The sequence below is a fragment of the Lolium rigidum genome, chromosome 7 (genome assembly GCF_022539505.1).
Source record: "Lolium rigidum isolate FL_2022 chromosome 7, APGP_CSIRO_Lrig_0.1, whole genome shotgun sequence".
Classification (NCBI taxonomy): Eukaryota; Viridiplantae; Streptophyta; class Magnoliopsida; order Poales; family Poaceae; genus Lolium; species Lolium rigidum.
Genome location: NC_061514.1, coordinates 121,027,282 through 121,043,481, shown reverse-complemented (window position 1 = coordinate 121,043,481; position 16,200 = coordinate 121,027,282). Strand labels below are relative to the sequence as shown.

The 16,200-nt window shown below is 47.4% G+C and overlaps 1 protein-coding gene across 1 annotated transcript; it reads right to left on the bottom strand.

Moving 5' to 3' along the window:
• Nucleotides 1-14,217: 14,217 nt before the first annotated feature.
• LOC124671911 (amino acid transporter AVT1I-like) lies at nucleotides 14,218-15,777 on the bottom strand. Its single transcript, XM_047208230.1, has 3 exons — nucleotides 15,564-15,777; nucleotides 14,849-15,459; nucleotides 14,218-14,733 (listed from the first exon to the last, which is right to left on the bottom strand). The coding sequence occupies exons 1-3, from the start codon at nucleotides 15,775-15,777 to the stop codon at nucleotides 14,218-14,220; spliced, it is 1,341 nt and encodes a 446-aa protein (XP_047064186.1).
• Between the last annotated feature and the right edge of the window lie 423 nt (nucleotides 15,778-16,200).

The following is a 16,200-nucleotide window of genomic DNA, read 5'->3' as shown; positions in this document are numbered from 1 at the left end:
TGAAGCATAAGATTTAGTTTGTGAGCAATTCTAGAGTTCTAATGATGTTCACCTAATGGAAATTGGTTTGAATCTTAGTCATGGCCTAGGTTTATATCATGATCACCATATTGCATGTGCTAGGGTTAATCTCCCCTAACCAGGATGAGGTGGTGGCTTAATTAACATTTTATGTGCTCCTTTAGTTTCTAAGATATTGAGAATTGGTTTTATATTCTACCAATTAACTTCTATTACTATCCTCAATTTATCATTAAAGTCACTAAAGTTGTTATAGTTCTTTTTATAGTTAACTTTGGTCATATGGATGGATGGTTTCTCACCATATTAAATATGGAATTTTACTCTAAGGTTTTATTAGGTTCTTAAGTGAAGAATAGATGGAATGTAAATGAGGTAGAACTATACCTGTGATCACCAAGTGGTTCACAAGCTAAGGTTGGGATTTAAGCCTAGGGTTGTTTATTATTGATCTCCTTATAATTTCATGTGGCTAATGATATCTGCTTATCCTATTAGGGTTTATCTTTTCCTCACAAACTTCAAGAGCATGATCATGGTTTAGGCATGATCAACTTGTTCTTGATATCATTTACTTAAGCTCTTAAGGTTTAGGATCATCTCGGTTAAAGAATGGTTCTCTCCCTTTATTTCAGGTGTTGCCTCATTTACCTTGAGTGTAACTCTATAGCTTGAGTTCTCTCATACGAGGAATGGTTTATTCTAGGGTTTATGGTGTACTCCTAATATTTATTTAGTTTGCTAGGCTAAAGATTTAATTGTCTATCTTAGTTGGATTATTCCACTCCTTATTTCACTAAGTCATGGATATAGTCTTATTTCACTTGGTATTTGGTTATCTCACCACTTCAAGGTGAAATGGTTTACAACCCAATACTTAAGTTCAAAGATTGTCCTTTATTCATTAATAGATAAAGCTAGAATTGATATGAATGGGCTCCCTTACTTGGGAAGGACTTCAATACTAACTTAAGGTTATTCTCCAAGGATAATTATGTGGTCACCAATATCTATGGTTAACAAAATTGGTTTCTCTCTCTAGGGAAGGTATTGAATAATATCCTAAGGTTTCTCTTAAAGATGATGGTTTGAATAAATATCTTGGAATAGAAAGATATATATTTATAGGGTTGATCTTCTTGTCATGTTTCCAGGGATGAAGCAAAATGAATACCATGAGGTGCATGGTAGGATCATGAGTTAGTTTAAGACATGGAAAAGATAAGTCTAGAATAGTTCTCCATTATATTGTTACTTGATTTATGGTTAAATAGATGTTCAAATGTTATGTCATGGAATTCCATATTATGATCTTTTATGAGATCAAACATTTGATCATTGATTCTAGTGTTGTTGTGCTGATTTTAATTCCATTTGATCTAACCCCTTAGATCAAATTATCTCTACCCAAAACAATGTTTTAACAAAGTCACATTGAGGTTTATAGCGCTTGACTTGATGAGCTACTTCAATTCCACCAAGGTCAAGTGAAACTTCGATTCATTGTGGCTTGTTTTACTTTAAAGCGCGAAAATTCCCCAGATTTTCTATGCATGAATGCAATGCACACATCTGTTTCCTCTATTTTTGTAACCCCATTACCTGGGATATTACACGAGGCGTAATGATGGAAGATTCTGCGGCAGTTCTGCTCTGCCACGACATGACCCGACGAAAGAAGAGCATAATGATTTTGGAAATGTCATTTCCAAAACCAGGGGGGCATGTGTTATCACCAGAATTTGACCGAGTCAAAGGTGGGCCGCGATCAAGATGGACTTGAAGATATATATACATGGAAGAAATACGTGAATCGGCCTTTTATACCAAGTTGGGCTTAATTGCCCGTGTATCTGTAACATATTAGATCGCATCTTAGTTTAGAAGTTAGAATCTTACTCGTGCACGGTTTAGTGCACGCCCACATTAGAAAGTCCCCTGGACTATAAATATGTACCTAGGGTTTATGGAATAAACAACAATCAACGTTCAACCACAAACAAATCTCGGCGCATCGCCAACTCCTTCGTCTCGAGGGTTTCTCCGGTAAGCACCATGCTGCCTAGATCGCATCTTGCGATCTAGGCAGCACAAGCCTGCCCACATTGTTCATGCGTTGCTCGTACTGAAGCCTTTTTGATGGCGAGCAACGTAGTTATCTTAGATGTGTTAGGGTTAGCATTGTTCTTCGAATTACATGCTTTCGTTATGCGACCCTTGCACATCTAGCCGCCCTTACACCTATCTTAGGTGTAGGGGCGGCACCCCGCTTGATCATAGTTTAGTAGATCTGATCCGTTACGATTGCTCCTTGTTTCATCAAGGATTAGTTTAACATCCGCAATAGTTAGGCCTTACAAAGGGTTGGAGGATCCAGCGGCGTGTAGGGTGGCGTTTGCTAGCCCTAGAAAGGATGTTCCGGGGATCAACCTCGTGTTGGTTTTTAGGCCCTGTCTAGGATCGTCTTACGGTCACCGTGCGCGAGCGCGAGGCCCAATCGTGAGTAGGATGATCCGATTATGCGGTGAAAACCCTAAATCGTCGTAGATCTAATCAGCTTTATCTTGATCAAGCAGGACCACCATATATTCGGACACCTTGTCCGGATCATGGGTGGATCGGCTCTTTGAGCCGATTCACGGGATAACCCGAGAGCCGATCGAGGCTCGTATTTAATGTTTACGTGTATGCCATGCGAGGAAACTAAGCGAGGCATCATCCACACCTTCCCGACCAGGTATAGGTCAGGTGGCACGCCCTTGCGATTGGCATCGGCGCGTGCGACCAGGAGGCTTTGCGGGCCGTCGCTCTGAGGGACTGGGGCCAGCCGCAGCCCTAGTTGTTCCCGGCTCTACCGTGTTGACCGTCTCTGCCCGCCAGGGGGTTTCTGACGCCAACAAGTACATAGAGGATGACATGCGGGTCCCATTTAGCAGCAGCGGTATCACCGTTTGAGAGGCGGCGGGGGATCGAAAGAAAAAGGCAAGTGACCAAATTTGAGGTGCCAAAAAAAACTCCAAGAAAAGAAAGTTGATTGCACATAGAGGATGACATGCGGGTCCCATTTAGCAGCAGCGGTCTCAACGTTTCCAAGGCGGCAAGGGATCAAAAGAAAAAGGAAGTAGCCGGAAATCGGGGGTCAAAAAAATCCAAGAATAGAAAGAATTTTGGTTCATAGAGGATGACATGCGGGACCCATGATCCTGCATCGTAAACGGCTCGATCGGAGAACGTTGAACGAGATGGCGCGATCGAGAAAAAAACAATGCCAGAGAGGCTGCCATCTGGGCCCTACATCCCTCGGCGGTGCGGATTTGCGTTGACTCGCCGGCGAACCCGAGATTTCGAGATGCACCACGTCCCGGGCCACCATACGCGACGTTTTGGCCGCTTTCGTCGGGCTAGGTGGCCTCAAAAACGAGAAAAAAAAGTTTTGACATGCACCACGGAGGGACCAAAAATCGTCGGCCATGGTACACCAGCAACCACGGCGCGACTTCAACTTCGTCGGCCATGGCAACTTTTCTTGTAGTGTACTTCGCGAAGATGAGCTTAAATGGTATTAGAGATCAAAGGCCCAGTTTATCTTGGAAGGAGATTCGAATACGCGATATTTTCATGGCATTGCGAATGGCAGATATCAGAAAAAACGTATTCATTCTCTTATACATGATGAGGGGCTGATTGAGGGTCATGGGCAACTCAACTCTTACACCACGAATTATTGAAAAATGTCTTTTTGGTCCTCCTGATGAGAGCTCTTTCTCTCTCGACGAGATGGAAGAAAATGGGCTTCTGACAGCTCCTTACTCGGAGACAGAGGTCCAGAAAGCCATTTTCCAAATGAGCACCGGGTCCGGATGGTTTCCCTGCAGAGTTTTATCAAACTTTTTGGGAGACTACCAAGGAAGACTTTCTAGAGATGTTCAATTTTCTTCATGCTGGAAAACTAGAACTATTTCGTCTAAATTTTGGTGACGTAATCTTGTTACCAAAAGCTAATGAGGCAGAGAGGATACAACAATTTTGACCTATCTGCGTATTAAATGCAATTTTCAAGATTTTTACGAAAGAGACCACTATTAGACTAAATACGGTGGCAGATCATGTAGCCCAGCCCTCGCAAACTGTTTTTATGCAAGGAAGATATATCCTTGATGGCGTGGCGGTCTTGCATGAGGTGGTATATTAAATGCACACTAAGAAGTTGCATGGGGTTCTTTTCAAATTAGATTTTGAAAAGGCATATGATAAGGTCAAATGGTCTTTTCTATAGCAGACTCTTAAGGTGGAAGGTTTTTCTCCTGAGTGACGAGCACTGATTAATAATTTCGTGTCGGGAGGTAGTGTGGCCATCAGGGTAAATGATGATATTGGACATTACTTCCAGACACGGAAAGGCTTGCGCGAAGGCGACCCTTTATCGCCAATGTTAACATTGTGGCGGATATGCTAGCTATATTGATCAAACATGCTAAGTTTGATGAATTGAAGGTGTGATACCACATCTGGTTGATGGTGGTTTATCCATTCTCCAGTACATCGACGATATGATTATTTTTATGGACCATGATCTTGAAAAATCTCGCAACCTGAAATTGATTTTGGCGGCCTTTGAGCAACTTTTGGGTCTAAAAATTAATTTCCATAAGAGCGAATTGTTTTTTTTCAGCGATGCCTAGGATGAAGCAACTCTTTATGCGGAGTTGTTTGGTTGTGGACAAGGGCCAGTTTCCTATTCGATATTTGGGGATTCCGATTCATTATCAGAGACTTACAAATGTTGAATGGAAAATAGTTGAGGAAAGACTACAAAAGCGACTTAGTAGTTGGAAAGGTAAATTATTATCTCTAGGAGGAAGATTGATGCTCATTAATTCAGTATTGACAAACATGGTACTGTATATGATATCTTTCTTTCTTCTACCAAAAGGAGTCTTACAAAAACTCGATTATTATCGATCAAAATTCTTTTGGCAAGACGATAGTGAGAAAAAGAAATATCGACTTGTTAAATGGAGCATAGTTTGTAGACCCAAAGACCAAGGGGGTCTTGGAGTTCATGATCTTCAGGTCAAGAACTCAGCTTTACTAGGTAAATGGTTTTTTAAACTCCTGACTGAGGATGGGGTTTGGCAAACTATATTGAGACGAAAGTATATCTGTTCGAAAGTGTTATCCCAAATGATCTGGAAACCTAGGGATTCACATTTCTGGGCTGGGTTAATGGCCTCGAAGAAATTCTTCTTTCGTCATGGTACTTTCTCCATTAATGATGGAATACAAATACGGTTTTGGGAGGATATTTGGTTAGGCACCACCCCTTATGTGAAAAGTATCCGGCTTTGTATAGTATTGTCCGTCGCAAAAGTGATATCATTGCTTCAGTAATGGCTACCTCACCTCCGGATGTGACTTTCAGACGAGATTTGTTGGATCCACGACTAGTAGCATGGAACTCCTTACTTGTTCGTTTGGAGGATATCCATCTATCGGACGCACCTGACGAATTTTGATGGAATCTACATGCCAATGGAAAATTCTCGGTGGATTCCTTATACAAAGAAATTCTCCAATCAGATACACAAGTTGATAAAAACAAGAAAATTTGGAAGTTGAGAATACCGTTAAAAAATAAAAAAATTGCATGGTATCTCCATCGTGGGATTATTCTCACCAAAGATAATCTTGTTAAGCGGAATTGACATGGAAGTACTCGGTGTGTGTTCTATCATCAAGATGAAACTATTAAACACTTGTTCTTCCAGTGTCAGTTTGCTAGATCTATATGATCGACCATCCAAGTAGCTTCTGGCCTTTATCCTCCGACTAGTGTTGCCAACGTCTTTGGCAATTGGCTTCACGGTATCGATTTAAGGTTTAGAAGACTTATTAGGATGGGTGCGCTTGCAGTTATCTGGGCATTATCGCTATGTAGAAATGATAAAATCTTTAATAAAAAAATTGTTCTATCTTGCAGGTTATTTACAGATGTACATGTATTCTCCGTTTATGGTCGCCTCTTCAGCGAGTGGAGAACCGAGACCTCTTTACGGAGGTCTGTACACGATTTGAGGCTACGCCGAGGGATACTTTTTCACTACATGGGTGGCCATATAATCTGCGGATTAGAGCTCCTCCCGTTTCTTAGGCGTTTTACATTTTCTTGTTACGACATATATTTCGCCTTTTTTGTTTTTTCATGAACATTCAGATAACTTTTAAACGGCTGTGTGCATCCTGGTTATGCAGAGGTCGGGTGTGATTACTTATTCAAGTAATAAAAGCGCACATTATCAAAAAACTATTTTCTCACAATTATAATGAAATGATATGCAAGGCTTTTGCATGTTCAAGATAAAATCAAAACTTTTAGTTCAAAAATATTCTTAAACAAAAAACAACAACGGAGGAGGAGTTTAAATCGGCCATCAATCTCACAACTTTCCATGCAATCAACGATAATAGTTGACATATACTCCCTCCGTCCCGTTTTAATCAACGCGGGAGGAGAAAAACGGTTCACTAATCTCATTTTACAGTCCAAGTCTTTAACAAAAACAGTAATCTCCGTCCAGTCCAGTCCGTGATCTGAGTCTGCCTCCGTCCGAAGACCGGATCGATCGAGCCGACACCTCCGCCACCCGCCTCCGCCCGCTCCTGCTAGGCACGCCACGCACCAGCTCTCCTGCTCGACGGAGCACGCCACGCTCCGCCACCCACCTCCGCCCGTTCTGCTTTGTACGCCACGCTCCAGCTCCTGCTCGCCGGAGCACTGCCGGAGAATGCCACGCTCGAGCTCCTGCTCGCAGGAGCGCTGCCGGAGACGCCATGCTCCAGCTCCTGCTCGGCATCCTCTTACTCGCGCCACCATGTCGGCTTCCTCTAGACCTGCTCCTCGGCACCCTCTTCCTCGGCACCCTCCTGGTAGTGGTCTCCAGCTGCCGGAACCGATCTCGCATCCATATTAGGCTTCCCCACCACCTGATCTCGCATCGCCGCCACCGGATCTGTGGAAAAGGCCAGAAAATCCAACCTTTTTCACGGATTCGAGCGGGGCATGGAGATGCTTTACACGGCTGGGAGAAGGAGAAGGGGACGGCGATGGGCAGCGGCGGCGACGATTGGGGAGAAGGCGGTGACGAGAAGAAGGGGACGGGGAGCTGCGGCGGCGGCAGCGACGGGGAGGTGGTGGGTGGAACTGTTGAGGCAGAGGATTGGGAGGGAGGGGACGGGGGTAGGGGAAGGGGACGATGGGTACGTGTCCTGGGGCTGGTTCCAGTTGACTTGGCAACCAACGGTGTATGCTCAAAAAAACAAGAAAAGGTAGGGGGTTTTCGCAAAAAAGACAGCCAAGTTAATTAAAATGGGACGGAGGGAGTACTAGTTTACAGAGATAGCTCAACACAATTCGTGCAAATGCTAACTAACCATACGGAGATTCTTTCTAGACAGTATCGTCAGACACTCGGGGTATTATCATGCATTTTATGCATGTAAAAAAACTGATGTGTTATTATAATTAATGACGAGAGAGATTATAGTCGTATCATAGTTACTGTAGATATTGTATCATAGCACATAGAACTGGAAAAAAATAAATATTAAATAAATCATGTACACATATTTGTACTAGGATACTACAATTCAACAAATATAAAAAACATCATGATACTCTTTATTGTGACTAGTCTAAATCAACTAAATCTAATGGCAAACTAGTAATGTCATGGGAAGCACATTTTGGTCTCCGATTCCTAGTGATGTGGAGAGGCATTTGTTTTGTGCATGTAAGGTCTGCACACGGATCCACCCTCCATTTCATCTTGTTTGCTTTAATATTAGCACATGGAGAGAATCGTTGCATGAAAGTTTACCCCACACTAGTACATTCTCTCTCTTTTTTATACACAGATTTAATTTCTAGTGTTGAATTTGAAATAGCCATATTTATTAGAATATTTGTTCGATTAAAAATCAGTTTAAATCTTTGTATTCCTTTCGATGTATCTTTTAAACAAAACTAAAAAATGTTCGTTTCAACAAAATTTAAAATTTGAATTCCGAAACACATTGAAACATGTTGGTACACAATAAAACTTGATGAAACTAGGTACAAAAAATTATATCTCCATATTAGAATCTAAGACAATTACTAAATATTGTTTGAAGCAGAGTGAAACAAAATGTTTTGAAGAAAACTTTCACCAAGTTTCATGAAGTATCAAAATGTTTCACAAAGTTTTAAAAATAGATTTTCAAAAAAATTCAAAAATGATTCAATATTAGTCTCATTTTGAAGCTATCTTCACTACAAATTCAAATGGTTTACAAATTAAATTTTGAATTCAAATATATTAAGTTTTAGATGTTTTAGATATCTTGTGTGGGTGTGTGGGTGGGAGGAAATCAAATTTATAAATAAAGGAATATAAAAAAAAGGAGAGAGAGGATGGCCCGTGCACGGGATGTAGTGCACGGGAGAGAAGTATTTCTCCTAGTGATGCCCACAGTTAATTATTCGTACCGGACAAATTACTCGCACCAATGCAATAGTTATTCACTTGCTCTGCAAGAGTTGTACTATTGTTACGCTGTAGCTTGCCATGACGGAGCAACTTCCTGTCGGATCGACACAATTTGTCCATATCAAATTCGAGTTCTCAGCAAGGAAGTGTCCTCAGCCCCGGCGGGAGGGGCTGGGGGCCCAGGTCGCAAGTCGTGCGCTCGGGCAACGCTCGCGCCAACCGTGCAGGTTACAGCACCCTCCTCCAACGTGCAGCTGCCCGCCTCAGTCTTCTCCCAGTATGGCACCAACCTAACAGAGACAGGAGATATCTTCCCGATGATGGCCAAGATCATGCACGGCGCAGCTGAGCGGCCACTGCCACAGACACCGTCTGACTCAGTGGATACTGACACCTTACAGGCCTCCTTATCTATCATCTGCGACACACCTGAAGATCCTTTGGTCGCGGATCATAGCGACCCGACCCCTGGCAAAGCTATGTCTCTATCTCAGGCTGACAGGGAAGAGGCAGGTCTTGAGAATACTCCACAGCAGGCTTCCAAGGAGCAGCTGAACCGTGACAGTGAGAAGAGGAGCAAAAGCAACCATGACAGGCCCTCACGGCGTCTGATGTTGGAAGCGGCCGAAGCGGCCGAGAAGACCTTGACCGGCGAAGTGGAGATGGTGGACCAGAACTCGCCCGTGAACTCAACAGTGTGCACCCCACAGCTTCACCTGGCCCCTGCTATCTCGCGCCACCCCACGGTGCGACAACTGCTGCTCGAGGACTCTCCCATCCCGGCCCTTGGCGCGACCGTGGCCCGCGCTCCGCGATCCAAGGCTGTTCCTGCTCAAGCGGACCGCAAGAGTGCGCGTGGAAAGGGCCTCACCGACGGCCCGGTCCCGGAACGCGCAATCCGCTACACCGCCGACAAGAACGCGTCGTCCGTGCCTTCGACGGACAAGACCGCAGCAACTTCTCCACCAGCCCCGCAGATTCTAGGTACGTCTTCTCTTAACGAGTTTACTGCTTTCCAAGATTCTTCCGTTGAACACCTTCTACAAGTGGCCAAAGATAGCTGTATCCTGTTCAAATCGGTCGACAAGTCTCCAGCTCAGCTAGTGGCCCTTCTTCAAGCAAAGGAGCTTGCACAAGCAGAACTTGCCGCCGCACGGAAAAAGGTGGAGGAAGAGGAGTTGAAGCGCAAGAATGAGGAAGAGCTGAAGGGCAGCTCACCTGCCGCAGCTTCGACTGCGCCTTTGCGAGAGAGTCCAAGGGGGACTCCCTCGGCAAGGACAGAGAAAGCCGTTTGTGCGCCTATCAGACCGAAGCGTTCTAGAGCGATGGCCAGACCAACCCCAATGGGCTCACGCCCTCTCACCCGCCGAGCACGGGCTCAACAGCAGGTGCCCCAATGAGGGTCCTCTTTTGGAATATCCGAGGGTTCGGCAGGAAGGGGCGCCGAACCCTCCTCAAGGATTACTTGCGCCTTCACCGGATTGATGTTGTGCTGCTCCAAGAAACCATCAAACAGGATTTTTCGGACGCCGAGCTCAGGAGCCTTGAAATTGGGGACAAGTTCTTCTGGGATTGGCTTCCCGCTTCGGGACATTCGGGTGGGATGCTCATCGGTGTTCGCGACGAAGATGTTTGAGGTGGGCGCGATCAGCCGCGGACAGTTTTTCCTTAGTGTTGCGGTTCTACATAGGGTGTCGAACCGTACTATGGATATCATTGGCGTGTATGGCCCGGCTGACCACGGCCGCTCAAGGGAGTTCCTTCAAGAATTATCGGCCAAGATCGCCACTTCAACCGCACCCTCGCTCCCGGGAGGTGACTTCAACCTTATTAGGGCGGCAGAAGACAAAAACAACTCCAACCTGAACTGGACGTTAATCGACCTCTTCAACGACAACATTGCTTCCTGGGGCCTTAGAGAGATCCCTCGCACCGGGGCGAGGTTCACTTGGACTAACCGCCAGCTTAACCCAGTCCGCTCAGCCCTCGACAGAGTGTTCGTTTCGCCCAATTTCGAAGCTATCTTCCCCTTATGCTCGCTAGCGGCAGAAACCAGTCTGGGTTCGGATCATACCCCACTGGTTTTTGACACAGGGGAGGGTTCCCCGTCCGTAACAACCGCTTCTTCTTTGAGTCGGCATGGCTTGAACGACCGGAGTTCAGGTCGATTGTGCATAATGAGTGGGCAAATCTCAGTAACAAAGTCGGAGGCCGAGACATCCTAGACTCGGTGGAATTTCATGAGCGCGGGGCTCGACAACATCTCGGAGGCTGGAGTCACAATCTGGGACGTGACTCCAAAGAATCAAAGGCGGCGCTGCTCGCCCAAATCACCCAGTTGGACGCCCAAGCTGATGCCGCTGGTTTGGATGAGGAGGGGTGGGCAGCCAGATATCATTTGGAGGAACAACTGCTCCACCTCTATAGGGTAGAGGAGGAATACTGGAAGCAAAGAGGCGTAACCAACCGGACTCGCATGGGGATGCAAACACCGCCTATTTTCATGCCGTGGCGAATGGGCGCCGGCGTAAATGCCACATCTCTATGCTTAATACCGAGCAGGGGCCAATCACGGACCGTAGATTGATCCAACAACACATCTATGCCTTCTATCGGGAGCTGCTAGGCACCACGGCCGCGAGGAGCTGCGGGTTAGCTCCGTACACCCGGGCGGGTGGACAAAGGGTGTCACAAGCTGAGAAAGATAGATTGGCCCTCACCTTCTCCGAGGAAGAGCCGGAGGACATTGTCAAGGATATGAAAACGAACACCGCCCCGGGCCGGACGGCCCGCCCGTGATTTTCTACAAGACCTTCCGGCCCCCGGTTAGGCGAGGTATCCTACACATTCTCAATGACTTTGTGCTGGGGCGCATCGACATTGCACGCCTCAATTTCGGGATCCTCTCGCTTATCCCCAAGGTCCCGGGCGCGGACCAAATCACCCAATTCAGACCCATTGCTCTCATCAACGTCATCTTCAAGATTGTTTCCAAGGCATATGCAGCTCGCCTTGATCCGGTGGCCAACGTAATCATCGCGCTAACCGTACAGCCTTTCATAAAAGGCGTAAACATCCCGGATGGTCCCCTAGCGCTCATTGAAATCATCCACGAGCTGAAATCCAAAAAGCCGGGGGGAATTCTCCTTAAGCTTGACTTTGAGAAGGCCTATGACCGGGTTAATTGGGATTTCCGGCGGAGGTTCTCGTAGCTAAGGGGTTCGAGCAAGGGTACATCCACCGTATAACTCAGCTGGTCGCTGGAGGCCAAACAGCGATTTCTATCAATGGGGTGGCTGGTCCATTCTTTAGGAACAAGCGCGGAGTGCGGCAAGGGGACCCACTATCCCCGCTATTGTTCAACTTCATTGGCGAGGCTCTCTCCGCTATCCTTTCTGCCGCTGGGAGGGCAGGACATATCCATGGGGTCGTCCCGCACCTTATTCCAGGGGGAATCTCGCATCTACAATACGCTGACGACACCCTTATTCTTATCCAAAACACGGATGAAGACGTGGCGAATCTCAAATTCCTTCTCATGTGCTTTGAAGACATGTCCGGGCTAAAGATAAATTACCACAAAAGTGAAGTTATCGTCATGGGCCAACAGAGGCAGGAGCAGACCGTAATCGCCAACAAACCGAATTGCAAACCGGGGGCTTTTCCCTTCATCTATCTTGGACTTCCTATCTCGGATCGTAAGCCGACGCTTGAACAGCGGGTTCTTCCTTGTGAGAAAGCTTGCCACCAAAGTAGAACCCCGGCCGGGGAAATTGCTGTCCCTGGGGGACGGCTCATCCTCACCAACGCCCGTCTTGACAACCCGCCTATGTATGCGATGGGGCTCTTTCTCTTGCAGGATGGGATTCATGCAAGATTTGACTCCCACCGCTCAAAGTTCTATTGGGAAGGGGCGGGCCCGAAGCGTAAATACCACATGGTCAATTGGCCTACCGTCTCGTCGCCCCAAAGAAGTCGTGGGGCCTCGGCCTTCTTAATACCAAGAAAATGAACCTAGCTCTCCTCCTCAAATGGGTGTGGAGGATGTATCGTGGCGAAGACAGTATTTGGGCCAAGTTAATCTCTCGCCAAGTACCAGGACGCAGACGACATTTTCAAGTGGCACGAGGCATGGAGGCTCTCACTCCGGAAGAGCCTTCACAAAGTGAAGCACCTTTTTAAGTTAGGGGCTAGGCACCCGGTGCGGGATGGGGCTCGCACCAGCCTTCTCGGCGCGATTGGTGGATCGACTCGGTCCTCTCGATGGACAAATTCCCGCTCCTCTTTGCTATCTCGCGATAACGAGGCGATCTCGGTTGCCGTGGCCCCGGAAGGGGAGGGACCAGGCATCCGTTTTCGCAGATCCCTAGACCAAGAAGGTAACAGCACAATGGAGGGAGTTATGTGCTTTGGTCGACACAATCCAACTCTGCCAGTGGCAAAGACCAGGTTCGTTGGCACCTTGAAAATCCGGCATCTTCTCAGCTCAAGTCCCTCTACTTCAAGCTTTCTCAAGGATCGACGGTTGCGCACTTCAAAGACATGTGGGAGGCCAAGGTGCCGCTTAAGATCAAAATTTTCTCATGGCAACCGGCCTTGGATAAACTCCTCCAACTTGCAAATCGCTACCCGTCATGGCCCGTCTCAGTGAGGGTGTGCCCCGTGTGGCGAGCCGGAGGACGCTTCACACATTTTCTTCACCTGCTCCACCGCTCTATTTGCTTGGGCAGTGCTCCGCCGCTACTAGGGTGTAACTCGGAGACCCGCTAATTTCCCACAATTCCACGCTATTCTTGCTAGCTTTTCGGGTTATACCCGTCATATCCTTTGGGCACTTTTTCTTGCTCAATCGTGGGCCCTTTGGACGACGCGCAACAAGTTAACGATTGAGAGAAAAGTGATCTCACACCCTGCTGACATTATTTTTAAAACTATCATATTCTTGCAGCTTTGGAGGCCCAAGTTCAAGGACAGGGAAAGCGAAGGCCTAAGCTGGATGGAGCGAGAGCTAAGGGAGCTGTACGCATCCATGAAGCCTAGAGACTGATGGCCTTGCTGGACTTTGCGCCTCACCACTCGACTTGCTGGATCCGGCGACGGCGCCGCCTTCGTTCCACCCCTTTTGAGTTCTAGTTCCTTATGCTACTCTTTGGCGAAGCTGTATGCCGCAGCATAGTTGTAATCCTTAAACCTTTTGTGTTTCCTTGGCTTTATTAAGTTAAAGCTGGGCAATAAAGTTGCCTTTGATCTAAAAAGTTGATCCCGGGCTGGACTCACCTCGGTCGAAACAAAGAAAATGGGAAACCTCCAAGGCAGAATCAGTTTGTTGACCTAATGTATACACCACAAGATCTCTTTGTGAGACTCAATTGCCCCACTAGTGTTACAATAGTATCTGGAAGCGTTGGGAAATGGAACTGGCAGGCAGTGCTACAATAAAACGATCCGGTGCATTTGAACTCGTACAGTAGCATGTACGAGTATAATTACTTATTTGTCTTAGCAAAAGAAACACATGACCACACACATATGAATTTAAAATTCGTTGATCTGCACTACCCTGCCTCATCTACAACCACTCAGTGGTGCGTTTTTTTGCATTGCTACATAACACCAACCCTGCCGGACACTGGTGTTGCCATCTCTGATGTGCAACACTCGGCTTCGATCAGAATTTGTGTATAATATTCCTCAGAGAAGAGTAGGTCCCAGTTGCAGCGACCAAGGAACCAAGAACGATAATCATCACGATAAGCACAACTTCAGCCATGCTACACCTAGCCGTGCCGAAGATTTTGAGGTAACAGATGCAGGGGAGCAGCATCGAGACCATGACGCTGAGGAGCGAGCCGACGAACGCCATGAGTTCGCCGAAGAAGGGGATGGTCAGGGCTATGATGACCGTGCTGATGACGATGAAGGCCCTGATCAGCATGTTCTTGATGGACCTCTTGTTGCCGGCAAGCAGCTTCTCCTCGATCGCTGTCGCGACAGGGGTCACCATGAGAGCGTATTTCGAGAATGGGTTGATCAGCGTCGTGTAGATTGCTAGCTTCGAGATGAGTTTGCCTTCCGGGAGGCTCAGGGTCACCTGGGGCTCGACGTCGTCACCATACATGAGGTAGCCGAGTATGGCCATGGATCCGTAGTTGAGGGTGCATGCGACGAAGCATATGACGAGAACCTATCCATGTAGTAGCAGGAAACAAACTGTTACTCGGTATCAGATTGAACATTGCAGAAGTTTTATGAATGTTTTCAGTCGCACCAGAATCATAGGCTACTCAGTCTGTACTTACCTTAGAGAACTTGTCCTTTTCCTTCATGGAATTGCACAATGTTGGGAATACGGCATGGCCGCAGTAGCAGAAAGTGTAGAGCCCCAGAGCCGTAGGCAGGCCGCTGACATTCAGCATCTTTCCCTTCCCCTGGAACCCGACGCCGTCGACCACCGCGGCCCAGAGCACGCAGAAGACCAGGACGACCGAGGCAACCACGCCGCTGGCCGATATGTAGGCGAGCACGCTCAGGCTCCTCAACCACATCGTCGGCAAGATTACGATGGACACGAGCACGACGAACAGGTGCTTGCCGGAGACCACGATCCCTGGGCCGAGGCTGAGGCTTGTGCCGGGGAACAGCTTGTTCAGGCTGTCCCCCTCAAGTATCAGGAACCCGATAGCGACGAGGTAGAGCTCGGCGTACATGGACAGCGACACGGCGAACCGGCCTTTACCCCCGAGGGCCAGAGCGCCGATGTCCGGGTATCCGCGAATGGTAGGCGACGCGCTCATGCAACGCTGCAGGAGCTGGCCCGTGTAGCAGCAGACCGCCGCGACGACAGGCAGGAGCACCAGGCTCAGCCACCCGCCCTCCGCCAGCGCGTACGGGATGGTTAGCAGCCCGACGCCTGAAAATCCAGGATCGATCAAGTATTCAAGTTGGAAGACACGGTGAAAAAACGGCCAGTATAGAGAGATTGGAACAAGCAAAGGTTGGAGTTTTCGGACTTACCGGAGAGGGCGTTGAGGCCATTGAAGTATGTGCGCAGGGACGTCGCGCCGCCGTCCTCCGGCGAGCACTGAGCCTCGTGGTCACGCGCTGCCGCGGGGTCCTTGCCCGCCTGAAGTCCTCCGTGGGCATAGAGGAGGGGCTGCTCGAAATCCGGTGAGTCGTCGGAAGGACAGTGCGACGCCGCTCCGCCATTGGCAAGCTTATCCGTACACATCTCTTGGCGACGCCCTTCTCAGCGTGGTTGCCACGCACGCAAGCGCAGAATGGAGGAGAGAGAGAGAGAGTAAACCGCACGAGCTGTGCCGCAGCGGCCCGATCGGCAGCTCTATATAAAAGGAAAGAGTAGCTCATAGACCATGCCGGGCGTGAATGGGGATGCCACCCGGAGGGTGTGGTGAAAACCTCTTTTTACGGCAACGACGCCTTACCGGAGTAACGACAGCTATGTGCTCATCAATTCTTTCACAAAATTATGAAACACACTTGAAACATAATTGAAAAACGAATATTTTTGTGAAATAAATCGTAGTGATATCAGCAATGATGTCATCCGTTTTACTTTTTCTCAAACTATTTCACAATGTTTTTTATGTATTACTTTAGTTTCATAAAAGTTTCACATATGTTTCAATTATTA

Excerpts from the sequence above, each read along its gene's own strand:
- LOC124671911 (XM_047208230.1), bottom strand. The coding sequence starts at position 15,777 with ATGTGTACGGATAAGCTTGCCAATGGCGGAGCGGCGTCGCACTGTCCT. Across the intron at positions 15,460-15,563 it reads TGGCCTCAACGCCCTCTCCG|GCGTCGGGCTGCTAACCATC; the intron begins GTAAGTCCGAAA and ends CTGGATTTTCAG. Across the intron at positions 14,734-14,848 it reads AAAAGGACAAGTTCTCTAAG|GTTCTCGTCATATGCTTCGT; the intron begins GTAAGTACAGAC and ends CTACATGGATAG.